The sequence below is a fragment of the Tursiops truncatus genome, chromosome 19, assembly GCF_011762595.2.
Source record: "Tursiops truncatus isolate mTurTru1 chromosome 19, mTurTru1.mat.Y, whole genome shotgun sequence".
Classification (NCBI taxonomy): domain Eukaryota; kingdom Metazoa; phylum Chordata; class Mammalia; order Artiodactyla; family Delphinidae; genus Tursiops; species Tursiops truncatus.
In genome coordinates, this window is record NC_047052.1 from 13,123,166 (window position 1) to 13,141,647 (window position 18,482).

Here is an 18,482-nt window from a genome sequence, read left to right on the forward strand (position 1 = left end):
GAAGCCCACGCACCGCAACAAAGAGTAACCCCTGCTCACCACAACTAGAGAAAGCCTGCATGCAGCAACGAGGACCCAACGCAGCCAAAAATAAATAACTTAATTAATTTTAAAAAATTAAACACAACTACCATATGACCCAACAATTCCACTCCTAGGTATGTACCCAAGAGAAACGAAAACAAGTGCTCAAATAAATCCTTAAAACACAAAGTTCATAGCAGCATTATTCACAATAGCCAATAGCCAAGAGGTAGAAACAACCCAAAAGTCCATCAATGGATGAGTAGCTAACAAATCGTGGTGTATACATGCAATGCAATATTAAATCAACCATTAAAAGGGATGAAGTACTGATACATGCTACCAGGTGGACGAACCTTGAAAACATTTTAAGTGAAAGAAGCTAGTCACAAAAGGTCACATATTGCATGATTCCACTTATCTGAACTACTCAGAAAAGGTAAATCCATAGACGCAGAGACGGGTGGTTGCCAAGGGAAACAGGAAAATGAGGGTATGGGTTTTATTTTGAAATGATAAAAATGTTTTGGAATTTAGATAGAGGTGGTGGTTGTACAACACTGTAAATGTATTAAATGCCACTGAATTGGTTAATTTTGCATTACGTAAATTTCACTTTTTTTTTTTTTTTTTTAAGTATAATGGCTGGTCACAGGATCCTAGGGAGAGTGAGAGAGACATGCTGGGGCCTCTGTAGCCCAGAAATAGTGCTCCAAATTCTGCTGCAAAGCCCATCTGGGTAGACTCCCATGCCACTGCTGCCAGGCACAGGAAATGCAGAGCCTGCTCTGACAGCAGCGACACAGGAGCCACCTTTATGGCAACTAAGGTTGGCAATCCAATGCCCTTCTGAGCCTCTAACACCCCAGACGCCAGATTCCCATTCAGCTGCAGCCTCTCCCATCAGCACTCCTGGCGCTACAGTGCTTCCCTCACCAATATATTTCTCAGTGCCTCGGCAAAGGACGCGCTTGGGGCCGTCCCAGGGTTTCTAGGTTGGGGTGTCAGTGAGCAGGTCCTACCTGAAAAGTCCATTCCAACATTCTCATCTGGAGGCGAGGTAGCCGAACGCCGCGGTCCTCCATGTTGGTCCACGGGCCAGCAGCATCGGCATCACCTGGGAACTTGTTAGACGAGCAGATTTTCAGCTGCCCCAAACCTAATCTGAGTTTTAACAAGATCTCCAGCCACTTCAGATGCAGGCTCAGGTGTGTGAACCACTGGCAGAAGCAGAGTTCGGGTCTAAAGTCAGGCTACCTGAATTGGAGGACAGGCTCTGCCACTCACTAACTGTGTGACTTTGGTCAAGTTATTAACACCTAGGTGGACCCACTGTTCCAGTTTGCCTGGAACTGTCCTGGTTTTAGCACTCAAAGTCCCACATGCTGGGAAACCTCTCCATCCTAGACACACCAGGACAGCTGGTCACCCTAAAACATCTCTCTGTCTCATGATCCTCTTCTGTAAAATGAAGATAATAAAATGAGTTAATACATTAAAGTGTTTGAAACAAAGCCTGGGGAGAGTAAACACTGATGAATATCAGCTGGGCTGAGCCAGCGCCCTCATTTCTCTATTCCTCCATCAACATTAGACTATCTAAACTTCATTCGTTAACTCAGTAAATTTGTTAAATAAATGAAGTGCTTAAAACTGTCCCTGGCAGGATAGTAAATGCTCAGTAAGTTTTAGCTATTCTTTTTTTTTTTTTTTTTTTTTTGCGGTACGCGGGCCTCTCACTGTTGTGGCCTTTCCCGTTGCGGAGCACGGGCTCCGGACGCGCAGGCTCAGCAGCCATGGCTCACGGGCCCAGCCGCTCCGCGGCATGTGGGATCTTCCCAGACCGGGGCACAAACCCGTGTCCCCTGCATCTGCAGGCGGACTCTCAACCACTGCGCCACCAGGGAAGCCCAGTTCTTATTTGTATTATTATTATTATCTATTAGCTTTTAGCTAATATTATTCGGCCACAATTGAGTCCAGGGTTTAAGCAAACATCAGAGCAAACAATTGGAACCATCCCAGCCACTCAAGGTAGCCCCATAGAATCCTAAATACCGGTATGTTCAACCAGACTTCCCTGGTGATCCAGTGGTTTAGACTCCGTGCTCCCAGTGCAGGGGGCCTGGGTTCAATTCCTGGTCAGGGAACTAGAGCCCACATGCCGCAGCTAAAGATCCCACGTGCCACAACTAAGAACCGGCACAGCCAAATTAAAAAAAAAAAAAAAATTCAACCCCATTTAACATTTTCTTCCTTTCCCACTCTCCACCCTCAGAATCCATTCCCAGATCATTTTGCAGGTTTTGTCAATATAAATTAGCAAAATCTCATGGTTCTTCTGGTGTTTCAATATCTTCCTCCCAGATTTGAAGTCATCAGCCCCCTGGGGTCTGCTGCGATATGACTTGTTATTTAAGTCTGGAGAAAATGAGGGGTGATGGGGTAGGACACACAAGAGGTCTCCTTCAGGGCAAGGTCATTACAGAGTATATTTTTTACGGAAATGCTATCTGCTGGCCTGGTTGCACATGTGCCATGGAGCGGGGGAACCCAGGCTGAGCAAGGCCCTGCCACCAACAGCACATGGCTTCCCGGCTCACCCAGGGCACTGGCATTCAGGTGGCCAACTTGGGAAGCAGGAGGGCTGATGGCCACTTGGAGGATGCTATGGGTCAGGCATGAAAGCGGTGCACATCCCGCCCTCCCATTGCCACTGGCCACACCTCAGCCATGCAGCACACTAACTGCGAGGGAGGGTGGGCAACTCCACCTAGATGTGCACCCAGGAGGAAAGGGATCTGGGTTTGGCAAAGAGCTAGTGAATTTCTGCTACCAGTACCTTCAGAATGACTAAGAAGAGTCCCTTTGGCTGGCAAGGGAACCTCTGTAGCAGTGGGGGTCCTGAGTCTTCCACAGCTTCCCGCAAAGCCCTCCACTCTCTCTGCTCCCCACTCTCCACTCTTTCCCAACTAGAGACCCAGAGAGAGTGTGAAGCCACCTCATGGTGTCATTTTATAACCACTGATGAAGCCTTAAGTTTGGGTTGTAGCTCTCTCAGCCTTGCAGCCACAAGATATAAAAATTCCCTGATTTTCTAACCATGTCTTGAGCCGCAAATTTGGACTTTGATCTTGTCTTTCCTTTATGCTGTTGGTGCTGTTAGCACACAGCCTGCCTAACAGCCCTTGACTTCAGGGTAATCTTTATATTCTTCTATGGCAAGAGCCACCAGGTCCCGAAAGCCTTGCCCTTGATGGGCGCTTTGTTCTGAGGACCACAGGATTAACTGTCTCGCCATGGCATGCTGTGGGCTACTGGTATCCTGTCCCTTAATACTAGCTGAACTTTCACTGTCCTCTGGCCACTTGCCAGGCTTCCATCACCCCCATTTCCCACAGGGCTTCTTGTTCCATCCACCTCTAGTCCTGTTTTTGTATCCATCAAGGTTCTTAACTGTAAGCAACAGAGTCTGGTGACTCTAAGCAATAAAGGAACTTGTCCAAGTTACTGGTTAGCTCCCAGGAGTTCTGGAAGGTCGGAGGATCAGATCTGGAAGAGACCCTACTGCCTCTGCTGGGCACAGATGCCACAACAGGCATCACCAACGAGGGATGGAGGTGCCATCACCTTTGAAAGCCGGATATAGCTGCTGCCACTGCCGCCATCAATTGCTGAGATGAGCTTCTCCCACCGGCAGCTTTACCTTGAAGTTGGGCATGCAGCTCTAATTGGAGGAGCCACGTCATGTGCCCAGGACCTTGCTTCAAGGGAGGTTGGGAAAAGGAGGCAGAAAGGGGCATTTTCAGCTTCTTTCAGGGAGGCAGCCTCTGTCTTCAAGCTGGGGGATACCTCTAACACAGGAATGGGACTCCGATGTGGGACGGCCAAGAGAATGACTCAGGTCCACTGCAAGAAGCCACTGGGTACACCTGGGCCCCTGGGCCCCTGGCCTGCAGCACTGGCCCTGTCGTCCCACGCTCTAACCAGGGGCCTCGCCAGCCTTCGGAGTCTGTGCAGGGTAAGGTGGGTAATGGAACATCCCGTACAAAGGCAGTGTGGCCTGGAGGTCCTGACAGAATCAGGCTATGCTTGTAGCCGAGCCTACCAGTAAGTGTCTTTCAGTAATTCCTCTAACTTCTTGGAACACGTAGTGATTGCCAGGCAGGCGACTGAGATCTCATCACTCCTCTCAAGTGGCTCTCCATGTGACCCTGGGCACATTCGGTAGCCTTTCTATAAGATGGGGAGCAGCTACCCTGCAAGGTTGTTGTGAGGATTAAATGACACGATGGATGTAAGTTTGTAGCACAATGCCTGGCAAATAGCTGGAATTCAATCACTGTTAGCTGCCGACTGCAATTTTAATACTGGGGATGATACAATTACCCTTTTCTTTCTTTCTGGGAGCTCTTTGCAAATAAGTGAACTATTTTGTATCCATCTCATGAATTCAGGGTGGATGTGTCTGGGAGTCAACTCAGGGAACTCTGGGGACCAGTTGTTCAATATGTCCACCCCCTTCTGCTCCTCTCCTTTTTCCTTATTCTTGTCCTTCCGTCAGCTTGGCCTCTCTGTTTCAGCCTTCTTCTGTCTTCCCACCGGACTGCCAACCTCCCCATCCTTGCATCATTTGCTGTCACTCATTATGACTCCCATTCATTAACTGTCCTACCCATGTTCTGTGCAGTCAAGCACTCACAACCTGGGGGAATACAGGAGGGTGTCCCTTAGGAAATCTGTCTGGGAATCTTTGTGAGAGGTGAAGATGGAGCAAAGACCTCCACCCCATTTCCTGATTCTTGGTCCCTATGATGGTTAATTTTATGTGTCAACTTAATTGGGCCATGGGGTACCCAGATACTTGGCCAAATATTATACTGGGTGAGTCTGTGAGGGTGTTTATGGATGAGATTAACATTTGAATCAGTGGACTGATAAGTTTCCTCCTTTTGTAATAGATTGAGTGATGCGGACAAGAGCATTTGGTCTTTCCAAGAAGAAGAGGGAGAGGATAAGGGAAGAAGTAACAGCAGGAAAGAGTATACAGTCCTATTCTGGTCATCTTGGGAAAGCTGTCTCCTTCAGTTGCTGTCTGCTTCAATTCCTGGTGAAATTTGATCCAGAGGTCTCCAGCGCTTGATTATATCGGACTGGATGTCAGTTGGAGCCTTCTTTAACTGTGAGATGTACACCCAAGGCTTGAGTCTCAAGTTTGGCTGCCATCTGGGTAATGAGGAGGACCTGGTATAGTCCCTTCCAAGGACATTTAAGGGCAGTCTTTGTTCTTACTGATTTCAAATCAGGAGGGTGGGAGAAAATTGGAAACAGTTTGGAGGTTTATAGTCAGATATTTGAGGAAACTAGAAGAGTTTAGAATCCAGTTCAGCTTACAGCTGTATAAAAAAACCTTGAAACTTTATCATTAACAGGACAAGAATCTAATATCTACAAAGTTGCAAACACAATTTCTCTCTCAATAATTATTACCCTTTTTATCAAAGATAATCATAGTAAAACTAATTTGTTTGTAGTAAATTTGGCTTGATTATTTACAAAAATACAGCAAGAATAGTGCTTTTTTTTTTTTGGCCATGCAGCTTGAGGGATCTTAGTTCCCCAACGATTGAACCCGGGCCATTGGCAGTGAAAGCACAGAGTCCTAACCACTGGACTGCCAGGGAATTCCCTCATATAAGCCCTTTTTAAGATTACTTTGCTGGGGCTTCCCTGGTGGTGCAGTGGTTGAGAGTCCGCCTGCCGATGCAGGGGACGCGAGTTTGTGCCCCGGTCTGGGAGGATCCCACGTGCCGCGGAGCCGCTGGGCCCATGACCCATGGCTGCTGAGCCTGCGCGTCCGGAGCCTGTGCTCCGCAACGGGAGAGGCCACAACAGTGAGAGGCCCGCGTACCGCAAAAAGAAAAAAAATAATAAAATAAAATATGACACAAATGAACTTATTTATGAAAGAGAAACAGACTCACAAACATAGAAAACAAACTTACGTTTACCAAAGGGGAAGGGGGAAGGGATAAGTTAGGAGTATGGAATTAGCAGATACACACTACCATATATGAAATAGAGAAACAACAAGGATTTACTGTATAGCACAAGAAACTATATTCAATATCTTGTAATAACATATAATGGAAAAAAACAAAAAAGAATACGTATATATATAAAAAAGAACCACTTTGCTGTACACCTGAAACTAACACAATATTGTAAATCAACTATACTTGAAGTAAAAGAAAAGAAATGGGGGATGTGTATATCAACTATACTTCAATTAAAAATAGAATAGAAAAAGAGAAATGGGGTATGTTCTTTTAAATAAGGATTGCTACTTGGCTGTAAATTTGAAAAGACAAGGCAACAAAGTATGAGCCTATCAACAAGTGATTATAGCCTGGCACTGAGAAGTTATCACTGAGTGTGTCCAGGGCAGAAAGGGTGGTTGTTCTTGTATTGGCCTTTTCAGCTGGCTGTAAGACCCTTTTGTTGCTCCATTTACTGTGGTATAAGAGCAGTTGCTTTCAAATGTGTTGGATCATTCCACAGTAAGAAATATTATGGCCCAGCATATACTTACGTATATAAAAACATATAAGTAACTGAAATAAAAGTTAAATAAATTGTATTTCCTATTTTCAGCGTATGTCATGCATGCACTCTATTTTGCATTTTATGAAACTATTCTCTTCTATTTATATATAGATAATAAACAAATCTATAATAAATTTATCTATAAATTATAGATAAAATTGAAGATATATATTATTAATTTATCTATGTAGGTACAGACAATATGTATATGTTCTATTTAATTAAACGTTAATCAAATTCACCAATGGTCTGTGATCACAATTTGAAAAACAAGAAGTTACAATAAGCACTGGGGCTTCCCTGGTGGCGCAGTGGTTAAGAATCCACCTGCCAATGCAGGGGACACTGGATCGAGCCCTGGTCCAGGAAGATCCCACATGCCGCAGAGCAACTAAGCCCATGAGCCCGCATGCTGCAACTACTGAAGCCCGCGCACCTAGAGCCCGTGCTCTGCAACAAGAGAAGCCATCTCAATGAGAAGCCCGTGAACCACAACGAAGAGTAGCACCCGCTTGCTGCAACTAGAGAAAGCCCATGCACAGCAACGAAGACCCAATGCAGCCAATAAATAAATAAAATAGATTTTTTTAAAAACAAACAAAAAAATACTAGGAATCCCATGTTTTCCCCACTTTGAACAGGAAGGGTGACTTACCAGAAAGCTTCATGAAAACAGATTCCAGTAAAGCTGGAGAGTTCAAAATGCAAAGAGAGCAGAGCTTGGATTCAGGAAAAAACTTAGCTTCAAACTCCAGGGTTGACAAGAAAGCAGTGAGCTCAATGAACTTCATGGGTACCAACACCTGCTTGCTCACCAGCCTCCAGGTCATTAGAGGGCATCTCTGGATCCCACTTCTGACACCATGTAATGTCAACCTTTAAAATAAAACATCCAGTTATTTTACTGGCAAAATAGGCTTACTCAGAAATAACAGAGAATTGCAATTTGGGACAAGTATGTTATGATGTATCATAGGCAAGCCTGGAGAACAAAGGAGAGGCACTTGCTTTTATTAAGTTTTAGGGGGAAATTGGGGAGAGCTGTTTTGAACAAAACCTCATTGGAAAAGAACAAGCATTCAAGGCTGTGGCAGTTTCTCATTGGCTGCAAGTGGTGGTAAGAGAGCTGTTGCTGGGGCAGGGAGGAAATTTCCTTTTTTTTTTTAAAGCAGGAGAGGGAATTCGCTGGCAGTGGTTAGGACTCCATGCTTTCACTGCTGAGGGCCTGGGTTTAATCCCTAAGATCCCACAAGCTGGACTTCCCTGGTGGTTAAGACTCCATGCTCCCAATGCAGGGGGCCCGGGTTCGATCCCTGGTCAGGGAACTAGATCCTGCATGCCACATGAGGCAATGAAGATCCTGTGTGCCACAACTAAGACCCGGTGCAGCCAAATAAATATATATATTTAAAGTTATTTATTTTTAATTTTATTTTTGGCTGCTTTGGGTCTTTGTTGCTGCACACGGGCTTTTTCTAGTTGCGGCGAGCAGGGGCTACTCTTCGTTGGTGTGTGGGCTTCTCATCGTGGTGGCTTCTCTTGTTGCAGAGCACGGGTTCTAGGCACACGGGCTTGAGTAGTTGTGGCATGCAGGCTCAGTGGTTGTGTCTCGCGGGCTCTAGAGTGCAGGCTCAGTAGTTGTGGTGCACGGGCTTAGTTGTTCTGCGGCATGTGGGATCTTCCTGGACCAGGGCTCAATCCTGTGTCCCCTGCATTGGCAGGTGGATTCTTAACCACTGCGCCACCAGGGAAGTCCTAAATAAATATTAAAAAAAAAAAAAAAAAGGCAGAAGATAAAATCCCCATGTGATTAATGTCCTCCTCCGTCAAAATAATTCTTATCTTCCCTCTTCCTGCTGGTTATACAGACTGCAATGAATGGTACATGTGTGCGAGTTCCCTCTTCAGAGCTTCCCAAGTCCGTTTTAAATGAGATTTTCTTTATATATTTTCATAGTGCTCATGCACTGTTGCCCTACACAGTGGACATGGGTCTGTTTTTCTGTCCTCTCCAGACACTGCAAATACAAAAGTCAAAGAAACAGACATAGAAAGCCAGACAACATGGAAGTACAGCTGTTTTCTTGGTGCATGTATATCTGTTTAATGTGTTCTTGAGTGGATAGTTGGATAAGGCAGGATCATGAATGGAAGAGAAGGGCTGAGGGTGCGGGTACAGAATTGCCAGCTTCCTCCCAAATGAACACTTGATCTGGATTGTCAATGCCTCAGGGACATCGTTGCTGGTCTCCTTGTTCCTCACCATGAGCAAGCAGATGCTGGATAACTGCTCTTGGTGATTGTGTTGCAGGAAGTCTTGTGAACAGGAAAAGGAGAAGGCTCGCATTTGTTGCTGTCTTTGCAGTTAAAAGTGGGCCACGGATGATGATCATAGATTCAGGAAGAAAGCGGGGCGGGGGGCTCAGGGAGGGGCCTCAAGGTCACAGGTGAAACTCTGGGGTCTGATCCAAACCCAGAGGCAAAAGCTGGAATTTATTTAATGGAGTTTCATTCATTTATTCAGCAGATAGCAACTGAGCACCTACTAAGTGGCCAGGCCCCAAGTGAGCTGTGGGAATATGGCAAGAAGCAGATTCTCCTCTGTCTCCCACGAGCATAGAGCTACGTGCTCAAGTGGTGAACACTGAAGGAGCCCAGAAAGGAGACAGTCTGCCCGTGACTGGTGCACAGACGGCTGCCTTGCTTCTCAGTCCTCCTCTAAATCGGGTTCAGCTGACTCTTGACTCCCCTGCCACCAAGAGAGAGGGCAGCGGGGTGTCCCCACCCCAGACCAGGCAGGCTGCTTGCTTTGTTTCTCAGAGCCACCCTGGCTGTTTCAGACGCAGCCAGCCCAGGAGCTTAGACCAGAGGCAGCTGTGGGGCGTGGGCCTGGCAGCAGGCAGGCCTGTGGGCGGGCAGACAGGCAGCAGGAGAACATTCAAGAATTAACCCAACCAGGGACGGGTGTCTCCTCAGAGGATCACAGACATCCCCTCTCCTGCCCTTTGACGGTATCATCCCCAACTTCCAAGGCCTGGGCGATGGGGTTGATTCCCGTGGTAATTTGGGGGAAACAGTAGAGCAGCCTCCCCATCCTCGGGGGTTTTTCGTTTTGAAGTTAGCCAAAGGGACTGTTTGTCTCAGAACCATGGTCCCCTGAGGATGGAGATGAGCCCTCTGGAGCTGGAGCCCACCTCTGAATAGGTGGGCCCAGGGTCTGGAGGCCAGGTCGGGCTGCCCACTGACTGGGGATGGGCGCTCCACTGCACTGCCTCTCAGGGGGCACTGCCCACCGCCTCAGAGCGGAGGAGCAGGGAAGGGCCAGCCAGGAGGCAAGCGGGGCCTGTGTGCACTTGGCCCCATTTTCCTGCACCCCTCCCTCTCTCTCTCCTGCTCTGTCCCACTCTTTGGCTCTCTTTTCAGATTGAGACATGGCTCGGGAGCCCAAGCCCGGCCCTTCCCGGCCAGGCCAGAAGAGGCCATGGGGCAGAGCCATCTCCTGGTGAGTCTGCCTGGGGTTGCCTACCGGGGAGGGAGTCTGATCACCAGCTTGTTTGGGGCTCTGGGCTCCCCTGAGACAGAATGAGAACCCCAGGAGGCTTGCTCAGTGTGCTGTCCGCCCAGCCGGCCAGGCTGCTCGTCTTACTCTCTGTGGTACCAGAGGAGGTCCGGTCTCCCTTGGCCACAGGTTTTGTCTGTAAACTGGGGGGGGTGGGGGGGGGTCCGTGGAGGGGGGTCAACCCAGCTCATTCCAAGGCCCCTTCTAGCTGACACAACCCAGCCACCCTCCTGCTGGTGATGCCCTCTCCTCTCGCCTGGACCCGGGGGTGTGAGTCCTCCAAGGGGAGCCTCACCTGTGGGGTGCTCGGGGGCTTTTTCTGGGTATACATGTTTGGGAAGTAGACAATGGGAACCCTTCTGGATGAAATCTTCCCTCTAACTTGGAAAGCTTCAAGGAATTTTAAAGAAACCTTTAAACATGTTTAGAAAGGAGCTCACCAACTTCTGCCAGCCAACGTGCCATTTTCACAGGCGTAACCAGAGTGTGTGTGAACCGGTGGCCCCTTAGTCCCCTCAGCTGGGAGCCTGTGATGTCTGTGATCAGCTCCTGGCCTGTCTGTGGGCATTTGAGTGGTTTCTGTCTTGCCAGTGGGGGAGGCAGGAGGCAGTGGGTCAGGTGGTTGCTGTTAGGTACAGCACTGTGTAAACAGCCTGCTGCCGAAGGTTCTGGTTTCTTTTGGGTTTTTGTTTGTTTGTGGGGGTTTTTTATAATTTTTTTATACTTAATTACTTTTCTTATTTATTTACTTATTTTTGGCTCTGTTGGGTCTTCGTTGCTGCGTGCAGGTTTTCTCTAGTTGCGGTGAGCTGGGGCTGCTCCTCATTGCAGTGTGTGGGCTTCTTACTGCAGTGGCTTGTCTTGTTGCAGACCATGGGCTCTAGGAGAGCAGGCTTCAGTAGTTGTGGCACATGGGCTCAGTAGTTGTGGTTCACGGGCTTAGTTGCTTCCACGGCATGTGGGATCTTCCTGGACCAGGGCTCGAACCTGTGTCCACTGCATTGGCACGCGGATTCTTAACCACTGGAACACCAGGGAAGTCCGGTTCTGGTTTCTTTTGGGTCTCATCTCCTCAGAAGTGCGATGGCAGGAATGGGTAGGGGCTACTCTGAGAAGCCTCTGCACCTCCAGGCTGACCTCGAAAGTCATTAGGCCAAATCTCTCCCTGCCTGCGGCAGCCAGGTCTACATCATCTTTGCCGGCATGGACTGCTTTTTCACTGTGTTGTTTTGGGTTGATGAGTAGATGTGTACTCGTAGTTTTTTAAGCTTGCGTTTCCTCAGTGATGCTGAACTGCATATGCGGTGTGTTGGTTTGCCTCGAGTCTTGTGCGTGAGGCTCTCATCTGGGAGTTGATATGGTTTGGTAAATATCCGTCTGATGGGAGGTAAGTGGTTTCTTCCCATAGTTCTCTGCTGTGCTTTTTCACACGGCCGCTTTGAGGCTGGGTTAACCCTTTCTCAGTTCTTCAGTTCCAGTTGCCTTCTCCAGATTTCATGTCGCCCCACCCCCTTGCCTAGCAGGCTCGGACCCAGTCCTGTAGGTGCAGGTGGGAGAACAGGGAAGCAATGGGGAGTGATGCCAGCTGTCCTGCAGGAGCTCAGATTCCATTCGGAGGGGTGCCTGGCATTCAAGGCCTGGGGCAGGGGTGGCTTCCTTAAGACCCATGTGTCCCTAGGGGACTCCAGTGGGGAGAATGAAACCCTTCTCTGGGGACTAGGGCAGCATGTCTGGAGCAGCAGCAGGCTGTTGCTGTGGCTCTGGCCCCTTTGGATAGTCACCCAAAGAGGGGTGGTTCGGGATGGGGTTCTGGTGGCCCCTGAGTTGTTGGATGACTTCTCTATGAGAACTGGTCAAGTCCAGGCCTTGTGTCTTGGGTCTCAAAATGGCATTTGTCAACCTGGAGGGAAAGGTTTGTGGTGGAAGGATTGCCCCAGGTCCCCTCCCCCCCCACCTCCCCCCACTTGGCCCCTGACGACACTGAGGGAGGTGGCTTGACCTCTGCCCACAGAGTCATACTGATGGTGCATTTTATTTCTCTTACTGTGGGAAGTCCCCTTGCACTGTAATCATTAGCCCAGACCAGGGGACAGATGTGACTGCAGACCCTGTGTGACCAGGCCACTGCCCCTTAGGAAGAGAGAATCAAGGTCACACACCCAGGGCACAGGCCTCAGCCCTGGCTGATGACTGGGGGCAGGGGCAGAGCAGGGATGACCCCAGACCGGGAGGGACCCTCTACCTACAGCAAGCTGGAGCAGCGAATACCGCCTAACCTCTAACCCGCAAACTCATCCTGCCTTTGTCTCAACTCCGGTAGCTCCCGAGTCTGTGCTCAGCAGTCAGTGAATTACCATTCCTTTACCATTAATTTTTAGGTACTCTAAGAAGTCATTTTAGGAAAAAAAGTGAGGAAGAGGTGTTTAAAGAAAAGTGTGCTTCTTGCATTGGCTGGGAATTGAACCCTGGCCTCCCACGTGGCAGGCAAGAATTCTACCACTGAATCACCAATGCTGTTGTAGAATAGGGTTCATCGAGGTAGCTCAGGAGGTCGGCTACTGGTCTCTCCCCATCTCCCTCCCCTCCCCTCCAGCTGTCTGATCTCTGCTGAGGTTTCAACCCAGTCAGGGAGAGGGGGCCCCCATGGCCAACCCAAGGCGGGCCAGACAAGCGAGAATTTTCCCGGAGTGGTCATGCTCAGCTGAGACTTGTAACCTTGAGCTCTGTCCTGGCCCCCAGCTGTCCCAGCTTGGTCGTTGCCAACCCTCAGGGGGCTGCCTGTTTCCTGCACCATGCCCCGGACCCCGACCCCAACCCCAGAGCGCCGAAGGGATGGGTACCTGCCCTCCCGCACTCCACTGGCTCGCTTTCCTTTCTCCAAGGATGGGCCTCCCACCACTGGAATCAACATCCGAGCGGCTCCTGGGCCGCCCACCAGACTTCCTGAGGCCAGAAAGCGGGGACGGGGGTGGCCGGAAATCTCATCCACAGGCTTGGGGACCTCACAGCATGAAGGGGAAGGGGCCCCTAATGTTCCCTATTCCGCTCCGGTGGCTTCCATAGGCCTTGCCCCTCATCAGCTGGGCCTGAGCGGGTGGTGTGGGCACACAGTCCCAGAAAGTTATTTCAGAAACTTTACTGCCCCCAGCTTGCAGCCCCTCTCCTCCCCCTCAACTCCTCACTTGCCTTAACTGAAGCCTCAGGCTGCACCCGAACTGCCTGCAGCTGTATCCCCACAGGATATTCCTGCCCAAGCCAGACCCAGCTGTCCCTCTGCACCCATCTTCCCTTCCCTCCTAGGCACCAGTTCCCTGGAGGTGCATGGTGCATGAGAGCAGGCGTGAGGCCAGGCAGTGACAGCCTGGGACCTTCCAGACTCAGCCTCTCTCCCAGGGCCTGGAGCGAAGGGAAGGTGGCCTGGGCACGGCCCTTAACCCCCACTGTCTGGCCCTGCCAGCGCTGAGCCCTGCATCCTGGCGATTCCCACGCAAGGATTAAAGGCTCTCTCCGTGGCTTTGAGCCCTGACTTAATTCTTCCCTTTCATCCTTTGCCAGACTAAGAACCAGAATAAGATCAGCAGTGCCTGGGTCAGGCAGAGGAGCCTTTGGACAGCCCAGACCTGGCTGGCCAGAAGCCTGTGGGCAATCGCCCCCTCCTGCCACCTGGAGGCACCCGGAACGTGCCCCTAACAGAGGCCAGCTATGGGGAAGCTGGTTTGCTGTGGTCTCCCAAAGTGACCTTGGTCAAGTCCCTAGGGGCTCTTATGGTGAAGAATCCTGGGATTCTAAGAAAAAGCTGCATACATCAGTTTCTCCAAATTAAACTGGAGCCGAGGCAAGGATTCTGGCCCTGGACAATGACCCTTTCCTCATTTATCTCTATTTCAACAGCAACTATGACCTGGATTACAAGCTGTACAGGGAAGATGTCCCCTACAGGTAGGTGGGTCCTGCCCCCTCAGTCCTCTGGGCAAGCAGGTGGGGCTAGTTGGCCTGACTCCCTCTCCATCCTGTCCATAGGGTGTATGAATACCAGAGGATCCCTCCACTAATCAACCGTGTCCCTATCAAGATCCGGAGGACCCATATGGGCATGGGGGTCAAGAGCAACTTCAGTCCCCACAAGGCTCCCAGGAACAGTCAGCTGACCCCCAAGATAAAGCGTGAGTGAGGGAGCACAGCCCTCAGCTGCAGGGCTAGGGGAGAACTGGGAGGCCCTTAGCAGTGAGGGTGGGTTCAGGAGTCCTCGCAGCACTGCCCTCTGCCTCCTGAACCTGATTGATACCAACTCTGACCCCTCTCCCAGCAGTCCAGACTGAGGAGCTGCACTCCATCAGGGGAGAGCTGAGCCAGATCAAAGCCCAGGTGGACCACCTGTTGCACAGTGTGGAGCGCATGGACCAGCAGAGGGACCAGCTTTCAGGTCAGGTCCCCCCAGGCGTGGGCCCAGGCCACACCCTTAGCAGGCTCCAGGTTTTCCCACTCCTAAAGGTACCAGGGGGTCCTGCCTCCAGCTTTCCCTGGGTGCAGGGCTCCTCCTCACCCTCCCTGGAGTTCACTTCCCCCTACTCCCTCTGGGTATCTCTGTGGCTTGAGGACCTTTTTGGCTTCTAGATTGTTCTATGACCCCCACCCACTCAGCAGCTGTCTGGAGCCAGAACAGTGTCCCAGCCCATCCCCATCTTGTCCTCTCGAGCCCTAGATTCCCTAGATCAGTGCTGGGCATCAAGTGGCATCTTTGGGGTTAGCTGGGGCCTTCAAATCTATCCACTGACCAGTGACTCTCCCTGTGCAGGGACAGAGGACTGTGAACAGAACAGGGGCTCTGGAAGTAAAGGCTCCTCATGCAGAACCACTGATCCCCAGCAGGAGCCCAGGGGCCAGAGGGCCCATCCAGAGGCGGACAGCTTCCAGAACACAGACCTGGAGAAGGCAGTGAGTGGCCTGGCGCTTCCCCCCATTCTCACCCTCCTTGTGGTCTCTCTGTGAGCAAAGGAGGGACTTGGGTTTGCGTGGGAGACCACAATGGTGGTTGCAGGGAGGCGTCTGACTTCCATCACAGCCAATGCCCAGGAGAAGATGGGGCCCTGCCCTGTTTTTTCTCCCCTCCTGATTTGGGCTTGGTCGGCTCAAATGGACCAGGGGCTACAGCTGGGCAGCTGAGCCAGTTCTGGGCTGAAATACCATCTCCTCCTGGAAGGTGGGTGGGGAGGGGGCTTTGAGCATTGCACAGGGAATATCACAGATGTGCCCCATAGCCCCAGATCCCTTGCCCAAAAACCATCTGGTAAGCCTGCCCCTGCCCACCTGCTACCCCAGAGTCTTTGGGCTGTCTTGCATTGTACCATACTCCCCAGGAAAGCTGGAGCACACTGACCTTCCTGGACTGAGAATATCCAAACCTGGATCTGATAACAGCCTTTTGTGCAGCTTCAAAGGGCCCAAATGTTCCCTGCCCTACCATTTCCTCCTCTCCTATTGGTGGTCCCTGAGATGGGCCAAGCCCCTACTGTTGCTAGGGCCACCTCAGCAAGGCTGGGGCTGCTGGGGGGTTAGTAGTGAGGAGCTTCCTCTCCTCCACTTGCCTAGCTCTGGCCTGTGGGCTCCAGGGGACACTTACTGCTGCCCAAGACTGTATCACATCTAGGAAAAGACTGGGGTAGGTGCAGAAAATGCCTTCTTCTGTCTGGTGGTCCTGGGTCCGTTCCCAAGTCTCAGGAAGAATCTACAGTAGCACTGAGATGTCAAAGCTGCCAAGAAAGGGAGGTGGGGGTGAGAGACTGGGAGTTGTTAGCAGATGGCCCTCCCTTTCCCAGCCATTCCACACCTCTCAGCCCTTGGGACTAGAGTCCTGCTTCTGCTTCTCCTACAGGTGAAGAATCATGCAGCAGACCAGGAAGACAGCCAGTAGAAGGTTGTAACCCCTCCAGGCTCATCAGCTCCAGGCACCTTCCCTAGTGGTTCCTTTCCTTGCCTTGACTGATTTTCCAAAGGCCTCTCAGTGGCACCCATGCAACCCATTCTGGAGCAAGGGCAACAGAAATGGAGGCACGGCTCAGCCAGACCATCCAGGAAGCCTCCCCCCAAGTGCTGGCTTTAGCTTTGGTCATGTTTCCAGATGACAGTCTGGGGACTGGCAGGGAAGGGAAGAGGCTGCAACTGCCCAGCACCAGCTCACCATTCTTAGAAAGCTGAGGCCCACTCGTCAAAGGGGCAGCTGGACGGGGCCCACCTGGGAGCACCATCAGCCCTCTCTCACTGCAGGGACTGTTCCAGTGGCTCTTCTCCCTCTCAAAGCCCCCAGTCCTGTCTGGGTGTCAATAGGGGTATCCTTTTTGTGTCATTTCTGTCTTGTTTCTTGCTGATGTGATACCATGTATTTCAGATCTGCTTTGGAAATATGTATTATGTCACTGGGGGGAAATAAAATTTATATTTTTTTCCTCTTGATCAGGGGTTCTCGGTGTGGTCTCCAAGCCTTATTCTGGCCCTTTGGCTGTCCCAGGCCAACCCTTCCTAGAGAAGCTGAACAGGCCCGAGACACACAAGCTCAGAAGCTCACACCAAGCCAGGGCAGAAAGGGCACCAAGCTGCCCTGCTTTTCTCCAAACCAGACCTGAGCACAAACCTGCAGGGCTCAGGAGCCACAAAGGGAAGATCTTACCCTTGTGGTCAGACAGGCCAGCTCTGCCCTACAAAATGGCCAGACTCCATCTCCAACATCCAGAAACTCTCACTCCTGGCAATTCAAGTGCCCTCTCCCAGGAGCCAAGACTAGATGAGGGACCCAGGACACATATAATGCTGTCCCAAGCCCTGGACACCAGGAGTCCGAGAACACACTACCCAGCTCGGAAGAGCCTTGCTCTCTTAAATCCTGTATCAAGAACAACAGAATTTTTCAGATATAAAGGAGTTTTTGTTTTAGCTCAGATATTAAGTGGGAAAGCACAGGCCCCTGGTCCATTCTCTCAAAAGCAGCCCAATAATATAGGAGGGGGTCACTGGCTGGCCTGCATACGGCCCATCCCTTACGAGACACTAGCTCCAGGTTCCACTTTCCAGGTAAGTCCAGGTGAAGTCCTTTCCAACTTGGGGGGGGGGGGGGTCAAGCTGCATTCGCAGGTTTCTTCACCTGAGTCGTGGCTGGGAGCCAACTCAATTCGAAAAGTTCCTTTAACGGAACAGTTTTTTAAAATATCATCCCAATACAGCTGTCCAGTGCATCAGTTCTGAGCACGCCTCCCTAGATCCTCTCCCGTGCTCCGAGTTCTCAGCTTGGCGCACGCAGTCTGCAAGCCGACGGCGCAGGTCCTTTCGGGGACAGCGGCAGCTGTCCTCGGCGTCCGTCCTTGCTCAGGGTTCTGCTTCAGGGCGGCGTGGCGGCGCCCCTCCGGCGGGCGGCCCGTACTAAGCACTGCTGCAAAACGGGGTAGAGGCGCTGGCAGCCCTCGAGACCCAGGCGCACGGCCTCCGCCCAGCTCTCGGTCGGGCCGCCCTCCCCGCTGCCCAGCAGCCCGGCCACCTGGTTGAGCACCGGCATAAGCGCCACGGTGAGGCCGGCGGCGGCGCGTTCCTCCTCTAGCAGCGTGGGGTCCAGCAGCCAGGTGGGCTCCGGCCCCGGCGCGCGGCTTAAGCCGCAGCCCACCACCAGGTCGTACATCTCGATGCCCGCGTCGGCCAGGGCGATCGCGGCAGCCGTGAGCGCGGCGGCCAGAGCCGAGCCGCCGTCCTCGAGCAGCAGCGCCGACACCTCGAGCTGCGCGCGCGGGTAGCGGCCCAGGCGCACGGCCGGCTCGAGCGCCTCCTGCAGCGCCAGCGCCAGCTCACGCTCCTCGCTGCCACCCGGGGGAGCGCGGCGCCGGCGGCCCGAGAAGGGCGCGCGGCGGAAGTCGCAGAGCAGGCGGCCCCGCAGCGCGGCCGGGGTCTCGCCGCCCGCTCCGGCCGGGCCGCCACCGCGCTCACCGCCCTCTACCTGGCGTGGGCCGGACACTGCGCACAGCACCTTGGTGCCTCCCGCCTCCAGGTAGGCCGAGCCCTTGGCCTGGCTCAACAGCCCGGCGCGCGCGTACACAGGCCGGAGCCGCGTCGGGTCGCGAGCGGCCGGCACCTCGTCCTCGTCGGTCGCGTACAACTGCGGCGGCTGCGACTCCTCGGGCCCGCGGATGCGGCGGTTGTCCCCGGGCATGGCGGCATCTGGCGCACGAGTCCCCTTCACCCGTCGGCCCGGCCTCGCGCGCCGGCTCTTCCGCCCGCTCAAAGCCGCGCGCTCGCGCGAGGGCTGTCGGGATAG

The 18,482-nt window shown here is 52.0% G+C and overlaps 2 protein-coding genes and 1 non-coding gene across 8 annotated transcripts in view; 1 reads left to right on the forward strand and 2 right to left on the reverse strand.

The window, feature by feature from the left end:
- EXOSC6 (exosome component 6) overlaps positions 1–18,461 on the reverse strand; it is an 80,910-nt gene extending 62,449 nt beyond the window's left edge. The window contains exons 1-3 of one of the 5 annotated variants that reach the window (XM_033844009.2): positions 16,854–18,461; positions 10,630–15,939; positions 6,016–7,506 (exon numbers count right to left, since the gene is read on the reverse strand). In XM_033844009.2, coding sequence (XP_033699900.1) covers positions 17,559–18,377 — 819 coding nt within the window. In that variant the 5' untranslated portion in view covers positions 18,378–18,461 and the 3' untranslated portion in view covers positions 6,016–7,506; positions 10,630–15,939; positions 16,854–17,558. Of the gene's footprint in view, positions 1–6,015; positions 7,507–10,629 lie in introns of those variants that run through there. The other 4 variants (XM_073795715.1, XM_073795714.1, XM_073795712.1 and 1 more) reach the window with 4 other exon arrangements.
- LOC141277132 (RNA-binding Raly-like protein) lies at positions 9,551–16,198 on the forward strand. Of its 2 annotated transcripts, XM_073795716.1 has the most exons (8): positions 9,551–9,641; positions 10,054–10,132; positions 14,081–14,128; positions 14,210–14,352; positions 14,499–14,612; positions 14,985–15,124; positions 15,779–15,848; positions 16,062–16,186. In XM_073795716.1, the coding sequence occupies exons 2-8, from the start codon at positions 10,062–10,064 to the stop codon at positions 16,145–16,147; spliced, it is 672 nt and encodes a 223-aa protein (XP_073651817.1). In that variant the 5' UTR covers positions 9,551–9,641; positions 10,054–10,061; the 3' UTR covers positions 16,148–16,186. The 2 variants fall into 2 exon arrangements, with proteins under 2 accessions (XP_073651817.1, XP_073651818.1); XM_073795717.1 differs by lacking the exon at positions 15,779–15,848 and having other exon boundaries at positions 16,062–16,198.
- TRNAG-GCC (transfer RNA glycine (anticodon GCC)) lies at positions 12,633–12,703 on the reverse strand. Its single transcript has one exon. It is a non-coding gene; the product is annotated as a tRNA-Gly (tRNA).
- Positions 18,462–18,482: the final 21 nt, after the last annotated feature.